Source organism: Mobula hypostoma, chromosome 4 (genome assembly GCF_963921235.1).
Source record: "Mobula hypostoma chromosome 4, sMobHyp1.1, whole genome shotgun sequence".
Classification (NCBI taxonomy): Eukaryota; Metazoa; Chordata; class Chondrichthyes; order Myliobatiformes; family Myliobatidae; genus Mobula; species Mobula hypostoma.
This window is the reverse complement of record NC_086100.1, coordinates 61,054,275-61,068,780: the sequence shown is the minus strand read 5'-3', so window position 1 is coordinate 61,068,780 and position 14,506 is coordinate 61,054,275. Positions and strand designations below refer to the sequence as shown.

The window sequence follows — 14,506 nt, the reverse complement described above, 5'->3', positions numbered from 1 at the left end:
ATTCTGAGTTGGATGATCAGTCATGATCATACTGAATGGCGGTGCAGGCTCGAAGGGCCGAATAGCCTACTCCTGCACCTATTTTCTATGTTTCTATGGTATTGTAGTGCAGTGGTCCCCAACCTCCGGGCCGTGGACCAATACATTGCTGTGAAGCATGCAGGGGTGCAGTGGTAGTCAGAACGCACCCAGCACATCTTTAAGAAAAAAGCCGAAATAAACAAGCTAATTAATTAGGTGCCGCCTGGCACGTAAATGTCGGCCCAGATCAGAGGCAATGCAATCAGCAATCACTTCTGATCTGGGTCGACATTTACATGCCAGGCAGCATCTAATTAATTAGCTTGTTTATTACGGCTTTTTTCTTAAAGATGTGCTGGGTGCGTTCTGGCTACCGCTGCACCGCTGCATTCTTCGCGGCAATGTATCGGTCCGCAGCCCAGAGGTTGGGGACCACTGTTGTAGTGAGTCCAAACTCACATAATTATAAAATTTCCCGGTTGCAAAATCATTTCACAATCAAAGTTTAAGCAGCCTTAATCCAATTGTCAGTGGTTATTCAGATAAATTTTACTTTCAGAAACCAGAGCTGCTACATGGGAAATAGAAATGCATTCAATTGGTTGAAAAGAGGTGGCTAGTTTGCAAAGAATTAGATTGTAATCTGCATCTAACCATTTTATTTTCAGTGTAGGACTATTTCTTGAGAGCATTGGATAATCAGAATGGAAATTATTTCATACATTGTAGCTATGGCGAAAAATAATGGTATACAACAAGTTCTGTACTACAAATTTCCCTACTATATGTTGTCCATAATGGCGGGGGGGGGGGAAGAAAAAGTATATTTCACTGAGGAAAAAAATAATATAACTTAGTTTTTGACTCAAGACTTACCGTCTGTACTGGTGAGCACAAATATTTCTGTCTGTATCTGCTTCTTGCCTCCTGTAGTCTTGGGGAACCAATGCATATCTATTGGATAAATTTCTTCAGCAAGCCTTACTACTTGGACTGTTTCATTTGTTAATAGATTCCACTTCAGGATTTGGTGGTCATCACTGGATGAAAATAACTCATCTGCTGTTGTCCATCCAACACAACTAACCAACTCTTTATGTGAGGTGAAATTAAAGAAAATATCAATAACAGATATTGACTTCAATTATAAGAACAAATTTTGTTATAAAGCATGGTGGCACAAGTCAACAGTGATCTAATTTTAAATATTAATACGAGTTTGCATTTACAGTATTCCATAAAAACAGATTGTCAAGGACTTTACGTAAGATGGCCATACAGACTGAAATCAATTGACTCCCAGATTGCTGTCTTACATTGCCAGGTGACAGGTTAAGATATGCCTTTGGCATAGACCCTCTAGCAGACTTGCAAGCCTACAGGTCCACTCCTTAGGCCATAACATCAAAAATCATTGTTGTAAATACTGTTTCCATTCTTTTTAAGCTTGTTAACCTTTGCTATTTCCCCATTTGTTCAATGCAGTTCAACTTGTTAAAATCACACTATTGCACACTCAACTCCAAATCACAAGGAGAAAGGGAAAGCGCATCGCAGCTTAGCTTAAATCATATCCACTGTAGACATATACACAATCATGCAACAGCTCAAAAAGCTTTGTGTTCTGTTCTTCATGAATGTTCTTTTGACATTTTACTCAGTCTATCACAACATAAGCTAAGTTTACTAATTTAGCATCGATTACAAATTAACTACATGAAGCTTCTGGTTTGCACGGTTTAGCCATTCATCGTATTACATCTGTTAGGGAACTCAGTAAGACTGCCTGAGGCAGAATAAACCTCAACCTCACATTCAAATCACAAAGGATTTTTTTTTAACTGCAACTGGTCCATCTGAATTTAAGAGATTACAACTATTTATCTTTAAGTGTCAAAACATGACACCAAAGCTTTGCGCTTTGAATTTATACATAGCAGGGAAAAAAATTTTAAATGATCCAAAAAAAAATCTGTAAACATCCAGAACAAAACCAACAAATATTTTCTTGTGTCAATAATTGCAATCTTTCCCTCTCCATCCTAAGCTTCGGCTTTCTATTACTGATAAAAATTATCTGCAATTAGTATTTCATTTAATATTTCCAGTATCTTTACTGTATTATCCCTGTACGGTTATTGGCATAAATTATGATTTTCGATAGTCTCCAAGCACCAATCAGCACACCAATTATGAGTTGGAGAGCTACGAGAGAGGAGGCAGCGCACAGGTCAAGGAGCAAAGTTTAAAAGGGGAAAGTTTCGCAGGAACTCGGCTATAACCGGAGCACCAAAATCAGAATCAGGTTTATTATCACCAGCATGTGATGTGAAGTTTGTTAACTTGGTAACAGAAGATCAATGCAATACATAATATAGAAGAGAAAAAATAATAATAAGTATTCAGTATACTTATACAGTATACATATATTGAATAGATTAAAAATGGTACAAAAAACAGAAATATATTTTTTAAAAGTCAGGTAGCGTTCAAGGGTTCAATGTCCAATTAGGAATCGGATGGCAGAGGGGAAGAAGCTGTTCCTGAATTGCTGAGTGTGTGCCTTCAGGATTCTGTACCTCCTACCTGATGGCAACAGTGAGAAAAGGGCATACCCTGGGTGCTGGAGGTCCTTAATAATGGACGCTGCCTTTCTGTCTGAGACACCACCGCTCCTCGAAGATGTCCTGGATACTTTGTAGGCTAGTACCCAAGATGGAGCCGACTAAATTTACAACTCTCTGCTGCTTCTTTCCGTCTTGTACAGTAGCCCCCACAACACCCCCCCCCCATACCAGACAGTGATGCAGCCTGTCAGAATGCTCTCCACAGCACACCTATAGAAGTTTTTGAGTGTGTTGGAGAGCAGGGAAGTCTCAGACATAAAAGGGAGACACTGCCTAGTGGAGCGGTCATCAACAAAGTGGTCTCAGTCAGAGTAGTAGGGCTTTGGCTCAATCAGGCTTTGGCGAGGTAAGTTCATTTTTTCCTTGCATTTTTTGAGGAATACAGAGCATGTCTTTGGGGTTAGTACTTTGCTCTAGGTACCAGATGTGGGAATCCTGGGAATCTTCCGGTCTCCCCGATGGCCACATCTGCGCCAGGTGCAGCTCCTGAGAGACCATGTTAGGGATCTGGAGCTGCAGCTTGATGGCCTACAGCTTATTAGGTTAGTTAGGAAGGTTCAATCGTTAGGCATTAATATCAAAGTAGTAAAATGGATTCAGCAGTGGCTGGATGGGAGACGCCAGAGAGTAGTGGTGGATAACTGTTTGTCAGATTGGAGGCCGGTGACTAGTGGTATGCCTCAGGGATCTGTACTGGGTCCAGTGTTGTTTGTCATATACATTAATGATCTGGATGATGGGGTGGTAAATTAGATTAGTAAGTATGCAGATGATACTAAGATAGGTGGCGTTGTGGATAATGAAGTAGGTATTCAAAGCTTGCAGAGAGATTTAGGCCAGTTAGAAGAGTGGGCTGAAAGATGGCAGATGGAGTTTAATGCTGATAAATGTGAGGTGCTACATTTTGGTAGGACTAATCAAAATAGGACATACATGGTAAATGGTAGGGCATTGAAGAATGCAGTAGAACAGAGGGATCTCTAGGAATAATGGCGCATAGTTCCCTGAAGGTGGAATCTCATGTGGATAGGGTGGTGAAGAAAGCTTTTGGTATGCTGGCCTTTATAAATCAGAGCAATGAGTATAGGATTTGGGATGTAATGTTGAAATTGTATAAGGCATTGGTGAGGCCAAATTTGGAATATTGTGTACAATTCTGGTCACTGGATTATAGGAAAGATGTCAATAAAATTGAGAGAGTACAGAGGAGATTTACTAAAATGGTGCCTGGGTGTCATCTCCTAAGTTACAGAGAAAGGCTGAACAAGTTGGGTCTTTATTCTTTGGAGCGTAGAAGGTTGAGAGGGGACTTGATAGATCTATTTAAAATTAGGAGGGGGATAGACAGAGTTGACGTGGATAGACTTTTTCCATTGAGAGTGGGGGAGATTCAAACAGGAGGACATGAGTTGAGAGTTAAAGGGCAAAAGTTTAGGGGTAACCTGAGGGGGAACTTCTTTACTCAGAGAGTGGTAGCTGTGTGAAACGAGCTTCCAGCAGAAGTGGTTGAGGCAGGTTCGATGTTGTAATTTAAAGTTAAATTGGATATTTATATGGACAGGAAAGGAATGGAGGGTTATAGGCTGAGTGCAGGTCGGTGGGACTAGGTGAGAGTAAGAGTTTGGCACGGACTAGAAGGGCCGAGATGGCCTGTTTCCGTGCTGTAATTGGTATATGGTTATATGGTTATTAGGGAAAGTGAGCAGGAGATAGAGAGGAGCTACAGGGAGTTAGTAACCCCGAAGCTGCAGGAGTTAGGTAAGTGGATGAGTGTCAGGGAAGGAAAGGGAAGAGCTCAGATAGTAGAAAGCACGCCTGTGGCCATCCCCCTCAGTAATCGTTATCTCGTTTTGGATTCTGTTGAGAGGGGTGACCTGATAGAGGACAACCACAGCGATCTGGTCTCTGGCACTGAGTCTGGCTCCATGGTGCAGAAGGGAGAGAAGAAATTGAGGAATGTGGTAGTCATAGGGGATTCCACAGTGAAGGGAACAGACAGGAATACCTGTCAGCCTGATAGAGATTCTCACATGGTGTGTTGCCTCCCAGGTGCCAGGGCACGGGATGCCTCGGATGAGGTGCAGAGTATTCTGAAGGGAGAGGGTGAACAGCCAAAAATCTTGGTACACGTTGGTACCAATGACATAGCTAGAAAAAGAGAGGAGGTCCTGAAGAGAGAATTCAGGGAGTTGGGTAGCAAGCTGAAAAGCAGTACCTCCAGGGTAGTAATCTCAGGATTGTCGCCTATGCCACATGCTATCAAGTGCAAGAATAGCATGATCAGGCATATTAATGCATGGCTGAGAGACTGGTGTAGGGGGCAGGGCTTCAAGTTGTGGGAGGTATGACCTGTACAAAAAGGACGAGTTACACCTGAACTGAAAGGGGTCCAATATCCCAGCAAGCAGGTTTAATAGAGCTGTTAGGGGAGTTTAAACTAATTTGACAGGGGGATGGGAACCAGAGTGATAGGACTGAGGAAGGGGAAAACAGAAATAAATCAAAGATAACGTGCAACAGAGATGTTAGAAAGGACAGGCAGGAGATGAGGCATACTCACAGCTAGTGGGATGATTTTAGAGGGCAGTAGAGACGTGGTGCAGTTAAAACAGAAAGCAACAAATACTGGACTGAAAGTGTTATTCTTGAATGCATGCAGCAGAAGAAATAAAATGGATGACCTCAAAATTCAGCTACAGATTTGCAAGTATGATGTTGTGGCCATCTCTGAAACTTGGCAAAAGGATGGCTACCATTGGGAGCTGAACGTCCAAGGATATACGGTGTATCGGAAAGACAGGTTAGTAGGCAGAGGGGGTGGTGTGGCCCTGTGTATAAGACATAATATTAAATGATTAGAAAGGGATGACATAGAATCAGAAGCTGTAGAGTCTCTATGGGTTGAGTTAAGAAATGACAAGGGTAAAAGGACTCTAATGGCAGTTGTATACAGGCCTCCAAACAGCAGCCAGGATGTGGATTACAAATTACAGCAAGAGATAGAAAAGGCATGTCAGAAGGGCAATGTCATAATAATTGTTGGGGATTTTAACATGAAAGTGGATTGGGAAAACCAGGCCAGTACTGAATGTCAAGAGAGAGAATTTGTAGAATGTCTAAGGGATGGTTTTTTAAAATAGCTTGTTGTTGAGCCCACTAGAGGATTGGATGGAAGGTGATTGAGTTCACTTTGAAATTTGAGATGGAGAAACTAAATTCCAATGTGTTGGTATTTCAGTGGAATAAAGGAAATTACAATGGCATGAGAGGGGAACTGGACAAAGTTGACTGGAAAGGGACACTAGCAGGAAGGACAGCTGAGCAGCAAAGGCTGGAGTTTCTGTGAAAAATGACAAATATATTCCAAATAAGAAGAAATTTTCGAATAGAAAGAATGACACTACTGTGGCTGACAAGTGAAGTCAGAGCCAAAGTAAAAGCAAAAGAGAGGGCATACTGTACAAGGAAGCCAAAGCTAGTGGTAAGATAGAAGATTGGGAAGCTTTTAAGAACTTGCAGAAGGAAACCAAGAAAGTCATTAGGAAGGAAAGGATGAATTATGAAAGGTAGCTGGCAACTAATAGCAAAGAAGATACTAGAAGCTTTTTTTAAGTATATAAAGGGTAAGAGAGCTGAGGGTAGATATAGGACCAATAGAAAATGACGTTAGAGATATTGTAATGAGAGACGCAGAGATGGCAGAGGAGTTGAATGCAAATTTTGCATTAGTCTTCACAGTGAAAGACATCTGCAGTATACCGGACATCCAAGAGTGTCAGGGAGGTGAATTATGTGCAGTGAATGCCTGAGAAGGTGCTCAAGAAGCTTAATTGTCTGAGGGTGGATAAATCTCCTGGACCTGATGGAATGCACCCTCGGGTTCTGAACGAATTAGCTGGAGAGATTGTGGAGGCATTAACAATGATCTTTCAAGAATCGATAGATTCTTCCATTGTACCGGATGACTGGAAAATTGCAAATATTACTCTACTATTTAAGAAGGGTGAGAGGTAGCAGAAAGGAAATTATAGACCTATTAGCCTGACATCAGTGGTTGGGAAGTTGTTGGAATCAATTTAGGAATGAGATTACGGAGTACCTGAAGGCACATGACAAGATAGGCCAAAGTCAGTATGGTTTCCTGAAAGGAAAATCCTGCCTGACCGAACTACTGCATTTTTTTGAGGAAATTACAAGCAGGGCAGACAAAGGAGATGCACTGGATGTGGTGTACTTGGATTTTCAGAAGGCCTTTGACAAGGTGCTGCACATGAGGCTGCTTAGCAAGATAACATCCCATGGAATTACAGGAAAGTTACTAGCATGGGTGGAGCATTAGCTGATCGACAGAAACGAAGAGTGGAAATAAAGGGATCCTATTCTGGCTGGCTGGATCCTATTCTGGTTACCAGTGGAGTTCTACAGGGGTCGGTGTTGGGACTGCTGCTTTTTACAATGTATGTCAATGATCTGGACTATGGGATTTATAGATTTGTGGCTAAATTTGTTGATGATACAAAGATAGGTGAAGGAGCGGGTAGTGTTGAGGAAACAGACAGCCTGCAGAGAGACTTAGGTAGTTTAAGTGAATGGGCAAAGAAGTGGCAAATGAAATACAATGTTGGAAAGTGTACAGTCATGCACTTTGGTGGAAGAAATAAACGGGCAGACTATTATTTAGATGGGGAGAAAACTCAAAATGCAAAGATGCAAACGGGCTTGGGAGCCCTTGTGCATTATACCCAAAAGATTAACCTCCAGGTTGAGTCAGTGATGAAGAAGGCGAATGCAATGTCGGCATTCATTTCTGGAGGTACAGAATATAAGAGCAGGGATGTGATGTTGAGGCTCTATAAAGCACTTGGAGAATTGTGTGCAGTTTTGGGCTCCTTAATTTAGAAAGGATATACTGACAGTGGAGAGGCTTCAGAGAAGATTCACAAGAATGATTCCAGGAATGAAAGGGTTACCGTATGAGGAACGTCTGGCAGCTCTTGGGCTGTATTCCCTGGAGTTCAGGAGAATGAGGGGGGATCTCATAGAAACATTCCAAATGTTAAAAGACCTGAACAAATTAGATATAGCAAAGTTATTTCCCATGGTAGGTGAGTCTAGGACAAGAGGGGACGACTTCAGGATTGAAGGACGTCCATTTAGAACAGAGAAATGGAGAAATTACTTTAGTCAGAGGGTGGCAAATCTGTGGAATTTGTTGCCACAAGCAGCTGTGGAACCCAAGACATTGGATCCATTTAAGGCAGAAATAGATAGCTTCTTGATTAGCCAGAGCATCATAGGGTATGGGGAGAAGGCAGGGGAATGGGGATGACTGGAAGAATTGGATCAGCCCATGATTGAATGACAAAGCAGACTTGATGGACCAAATGGCCGACTTCTGCTCATATAGCTTATGGTCTAAGCATCCCAATCTTTCTGCTTCCTACAATCTATACATTTAAAAAAAACTTGATCTCAACTCTGTTACCCACTTACTACTATTGCATGCTGTTTTCATACCCTAAATAATAAGCCTTGGGGCTTCAAATACATTTTTCCCAATTCAAAACCAAACACGGCAACTAAATTAAATCAGGATATTTGCTGTAAAACCATCACTGATAGATTTTCTAATGTGAAGCCAATATTCATGGCAAAAGAAAGTCTCATAAGTAGCAACCTATCTCAGCTGCGCCTTTGGTAAGGTATCAAGTAAAAATAAATAAAACTGCTTCATCTTCCTGCATGTAACTTCTTCATCTTCTTCTTGTAAATGCAATGAAAACATGAAACACGTCAGCCAACATGCTTTGTTTTGGCCAGAATGACACCAGAAATAATCCAAAATAGCTCTAAACCCTTTGTTTTCTTAAATCAGTCATGTAATATTTAAATAAATGTTTAATCCATACAAATCTTTTTATACTATGTAGGGAAAAAACAAATATCTCCAGTTCCTTTCAAAATTTTCAGAAATAGCTTCAGAGGAACCTCAGCAAGTTACAGGTCATATTTGGGTGATTGCTAACAATTCTGCCTCAGAAAACCAGATTGGGCATAATGGGTTCTTTGATAATTTAGTAATAATTATTTGACTGAAACCAAGATAGAATGCCCAAGAATGTTAGGGTGAAACGGTTTGCATTTCATTACCAATGCATGCAAAGCCCACGGTTGAACTGGCATATTTGCATCATCTGCCTCAAGCTTTAAAACACCGCTTAAAATGCCGTAGTCAATCATGACTACAATTACTCTGCTCTCACTGCTACAAGGTCATGAAATCAATTAATATTCTTTATGCTCACAATGCTCCACAAATGCAATGCAGAAGAAAATAACATGAGCTCTCAAAAGGAAATTACAGTCAATCTAATAGTACTAGACTTCAAGAGAAAATGAAGAAGGGCAGAGACACTGGCATGAAGAGAGGTGAAATACAACAGAGTGAAGAAACAATACAAAACGGGTATTTAGTGGCCTGCTCTTTAAAATAATTATATTTATAATCATGTAAGGATTTTACTAGCATTACCAACTTTCAAATATATGGTTAATGTTTACTTATCACATTGTATCTGATCTTGGCCCGAAACATCGACTGTACTCTTTTCCATAGATGCTGCCTGGCCTGCTGAGTTCCTCCAGTATTTTGTGTTTGTTGCTTGGATTTCCAGCATCTGCAGATTTTCTCTTGTCAGTCATTCCACAAAATGAGTTTGAATAGCATTTCAAAGATACTAAAGCCTGCAGATATCCAACTAAGAACTTATACTGGAGAAAATATAACTCCTGTGGAAGTGACATTCGTAACAGTGAAATATAACCAACAAGCCACATTGAGCTTGTACGTCATAAAAACAGGAGGACCAGCTTTGTGGGAATGTAGCTGGCTGAAACAACTACAACGTGATTGGAGATGCATCCACAATTTGCATGCCACATCGAAGCCAACTTACAGCAATTTAGGAAAGGTACTGGATGATGCCACAATTGTCTCCAGGCTGTACAAGGGCAAAAAGATGTTGGTGCCAACCGTGCCTGTGGTTGGAAAGCATATTGGACAAAGGAAAGACCATGCTGCTCAGAGGAAGAAAGAAAGTGACAAAAACAGTGGTCTGACTGCAATAGTTTTCATAGGCAACATATCTGAGAGAGCTTCTGATGTTAATCATACAGTTACTTGCAAAATGTGGCGTGGTTTTAAACTGGAAGAGAGTTCAGGCAGCTTCAGGAAATTGCAAGCATTCAGCTTTTGAGAGTATAAAGAACCAGAATCTATTCTGTGTTCATTAAGATTATTGCACGAACTTCAAGTGGAAGACAAAAAGCTGCTATAAAAGTAGATGCAAAGACCAAAACGGAGCTGGATGAATGGAAGGCCAAAAAGAAAGGAGTTAATGGACTTATGAAAAGAGTATTCATCAGATCAGGGGTCCCCAACCTTTTATGCACCGCGGACCTGTTTAATATTGACGATATTCTTGCGGACTGGCTGACGGTGTTCAAGTTCAACAGTCCGCGACAGGGAATGAAGAATGGTGCTGCTGATTCATTTTGTTTCATATCGCCAAATCATATCATTTCCTCACGGCCTGGTACTGGTCTGTGGCCCAGTGGTTGGGAACCACTGCATCAGATGATTTGGTGGATCAGGAACCCAAGAAGTGAGATCAGATTGTAAAGTGAGCAATAGAAGGATTAATAATACTCCAGTGAACTAAATGCACTTTACCAACATCGGGTTAACATCCTCACATTTAGGAAGCAAGCCTTTGAGGTCAGTGAGATTTGATCACTCAAACTCGTTACTTGCCAAAGGCATGATTGCTACTTACTGTTACACAGAAAAATCAATGAATGTATTCCTTTTAAATTATTCCATTATTTAACTTGTCAATAGTACAAAAATAATGTCCAAATTAGATTTTCCACCCATTTTCAATATGATTAAGATTTGTCCAACTCCAGCAGATTACTAAAAAGGTTTATGAATACTGAGCTAACTCAAAGCAAACTGTAATGAATAACTAAATAATTTCAATATGACAGTTTAATATTGGATTCACAAATAATGAAGTACATAGCTGTAATTTAAGTGAGGTGCTCAGAAAGTATCATTAAGGACAAGTGCTTTAAAATGCTATCTGAATTCTCAGATCAGGTTACAGCTCTCAACTCCTTCTTTGGTAACTATGATATTGTACAATTATGATGTTTAAAATTTTAAGTAATAATTTATTGTTTATGTAGAAACTCTAGGGTTTCTTGCAGTTTTTGGAAGTCTTCCAGAACAGAATGACACTTCTAAGTAATTGTATATTCCTTTCCGCCATACTTCTGGATTTAAACATGCACAAAAAGCAATTCACTGAAACTCCACATAAAACAGGTCAAAACAACTCCCCCCTCCCTTCCCACTAAAAACTGTCTATCAATGTGTAACAAATTACATGATTTGATTGTAAAGAAGCTAGCAAGCTGGAAGTACCACTTCGTTCAACAGTAGTAGTATTGAAAACAAAAATCTACAAAATTGTCAATTCTAAACATTGCTTAAAAAAGTCACCCATTTGATTCAAATGTTAATGAAATTGTAACTTAAAGTTTAATGGTAATAATATTTTTTGTCCTTGTGTTTTATTTCCTACTCTGATCTATAACCACATATGTGACTTATTCTATTTAACCTGCACATCAAATACCTGCACATAGACAATACACCAGCCTGATTACTAATTTCTCTGATCTTTAACATATCATCAAGAATAGAACCAAAACACAGTGAACTTCAGTGCAATCTCCCACCTCTAATATGATTAGCTGATATTTATCCTGGTTATTCTCCAACTCTCAAGCAAATTATTCACTTGGACCATTAAAAAACAAATACCAGTCTTCTCCATATTAAGGCACTGAAAAGTAAACATATAACGTGCTAGTAAATCAGAAGTAATACTCTCCCATTTCTATCAAACCCATCAAAATGTTTAACAATATTCGTATGACCTCTTTCTCGGTCACTTCTGAGCATTCCTTTTTTTTATAAAAAGGACAGACTCGTGTTATCTCACACTTCTCACATCACTCTTAAAAATCTATTTTTGTTTTAAATACATGGCAATCTCTCTATACACCAAGCGGCAAATTTATTAAATTCAGGAGTATACCTAATAAAGTGGCCACAGGAGTGGAACAGAGGGCAGTTGTCTGCTGCTATAGCCCATCCACTTCAGGGATACTTAAACCAGTCTGGACATTTTCTTCTGACCTTTCTTATTAACAAAGTGTTTTGGCCCAAAGAACTGCTTCTCACTGGATAGCTTTTGTGTTTTGCACCATTTCTGTAAACTCTAGCGAATGTGCAAGTGCCATTACAAAGAGAGCACACAGTGACCTTCAGAGTTTGCAAAGATTCATCATATCATCCAAAACTTTGACAAGCTTCTATAGATATGTGGTGGAGAGTATATTGACTGGTTGCATCATGGCCTGGTATGGAAACACCAATATCCTTGCATGGAAAAGCCTGGTTGGTACAGCCCAGCCAATCACTGATAAAGTCCTCTCCACCATTGAGCACGTCTACACAGAGCACTGCTGCAGGAAAGCAGTATCCATCAAGGACCCCCACTATCCAGACCATGCTGTCTTCTCGCTGCTGCTACCATCAGGAAGGTGGCACAGGAGTCTCAAGGCTCACACCACCAGGTTCAGGAACAGTTATTACCCCTCAACCATCAGGCTCTATAATTTCACTTGCCCATCACTGAACTGTTCCCACAACCTATGGACTCACTTTCAAAGACTGTTCATCTCATTTCCTTGATATTTATTGTTTATTTCTTATTATTTCTTTTATTTCCATTTTTTTGAATTTCCACAGTTTGTTTCTTTTTACACATTGGTAGTTTGTCTGTCCTGTTGGGAGTGGCCTTCTATTGATTCTATTGTATTTCTTATATCTACTGTGATTGCCTGCAAGAAAATGAATCTCAGGGTGGTATATGGTAGCAAATGCATACTTTGATAATAAATTTACTTTGAACTTTGTTGTGTGCAAAAATCCCACGTGCTCATCAGTTTCTGAGATACTCAAATCACCTCATCAACAACCCACAAAGTCGTTTAGATCACATTTCTTGCTCATTCTGATGTTTGGTCTGAAAAACAACCGAACCTCTTAAGCACAAGAGCTTCTGTAGATATAGGATATCCAGAGCACCACACACAAGATGCTCAGAGGATCTCAGCAGGTCAGACAACCTGAAAATGAATTAACAGTCAACATTTCAGGCAGTGACCCTTCTTCAGGACTGGAAAGGAAGGGGCAAGGTGCCAGAATAAAAAGGTGGGTGGGAGGGAGAGAAGGAGGTCAAGCTGGAAGGTTTTAAGTGAAGTCAGGTGGGTGGGAATTAATTTGATATATGATGCCTAACTGAACCTCTTGACCACATCTGCAAGCTCTTATGCATTAAGTCACTGCCACATGATTGACTAATTATATATTTGCATTAATGAGGTGTACAGGTGTACCGCTGGTGAACCACTCAAAATATAATCTAATAAACTTCATTACTTCACTACTTTTTTTACTTTATTCCTGTAGAAATAAATCCTAGCATTTAGGTAGCTTCACAATCTTACAAAACTGTGCAATTATTTGTATTGCTGGATCCCTTCACTCCATCATCCATTTTAATTCTGACTTTCCAAGTACCATTGGCCTGTTTATTTTAATCAAAATGAAGCACCCTACAATTCAGAATCAGAATTATGATTATGTAACATGAAGTTTGTTGTTCTACAGCAGCAAAGACACAACTACTTAAAAAGTACAAAAATAAATAAATAGTACAGAAAAGGGAATTATGAGGTAATGTTCATGGATCATTCAGAAATCTGATAAAAGAGGGAAAGCTGTCTTTACTGAACGAGTCTTCAGGCTCCTTAACATCCTGTAAAATGGTAGTAATGAGAAGAAAATACTGCAATGTACTGTATCTTCCAATTATATACTCATAATTATGTTTATTAATAGCTATAATCCTCTTCAATGACATACGGATACAGCTACAAAATATTGATATGTATGTCTTGAGACCAAAATATACATCAATAATATAAATTATGACAGTGGTGTTAGTAATGATCCAGTGGGATACCAAACCCCACAGTCAGCAACTTTGCAGAGATAGTCTTTGCTCCTTCACCTACTTAGCTGGTTGAAAGATAGTGAGCCAGATTATCCTACCTTTGGTGTTTTGGCTGAAACTGCACATTAGGACTGAGCAAAGGTGAAGTGGGGGTGAATAAGAGAGAAGGTGGCCAGCATAAAGGATAAGGAATATGGTTGAAGAGCAGTAAGCAGTATAAACTAGAGGAGAACATTGAAAGAGGATCTCACAAATCTCCTATTGGAGCTATTGGGTAAGGATGTGCCTGACTCCACATTCTCTAAACTAATTCCTTCCTCGCTTTTGTGGTCTCCAAAAGAAATTCCTGAAATTTCCAGAAATTCATATAGTGTATACATAGGAAACCCACATCTACTTCCTCTTTCTTGCCCCTTCAAAGAATTTTTTAAAAAAAGATCAGTTAAGAATTTTGTAATATGCACCAACTATTCATTGATATATCTTGATACGTTTTTCTAATTTTCTCATTTAGCCGTAAGTCTATTATTTATGACGTCAGGAGTTTTGCGATATCCTCCCTAACTGTTCCCCTTCTGTAGTTTATACCACTTCCAGCTCTTCAACCTCGTTCTTTTTCCTCTCTTCTTTACACTGGCCATCTCCCCTTCCACTCAGTCCTGATGCAGCTTCAACCAAAAATAGCAACAATTGCTTTCCCCCAAC

General features: G+C 39.8%; 1 protein-coding gene across 2 annotated transcripts in view; it reads right to left on the bottom strand.

The window, feature by feature from the left end:
* The window catches only part of ift80 (intraflagellar transport 80 homolog (Chlamydomonas)), a 288,715-nt gene that overhangs the window by 243,863 nt on the left and 30,346 nt on the right, over positions 1 to 14,506 (bottom strand). For both annotated transcript variants that reach the window (XM_063045849.1, XM_063045850.1), the window contains exon 3: positions 898 to 1,121. In XM_063045849.1, the coding sequence (XP_062901919.1) occupies positions 898 to 1,121 (224 nt within the window). The remainder of the gene's footprint in view (positions 1 to 897; positions 1,122 to 14,506) is intronic.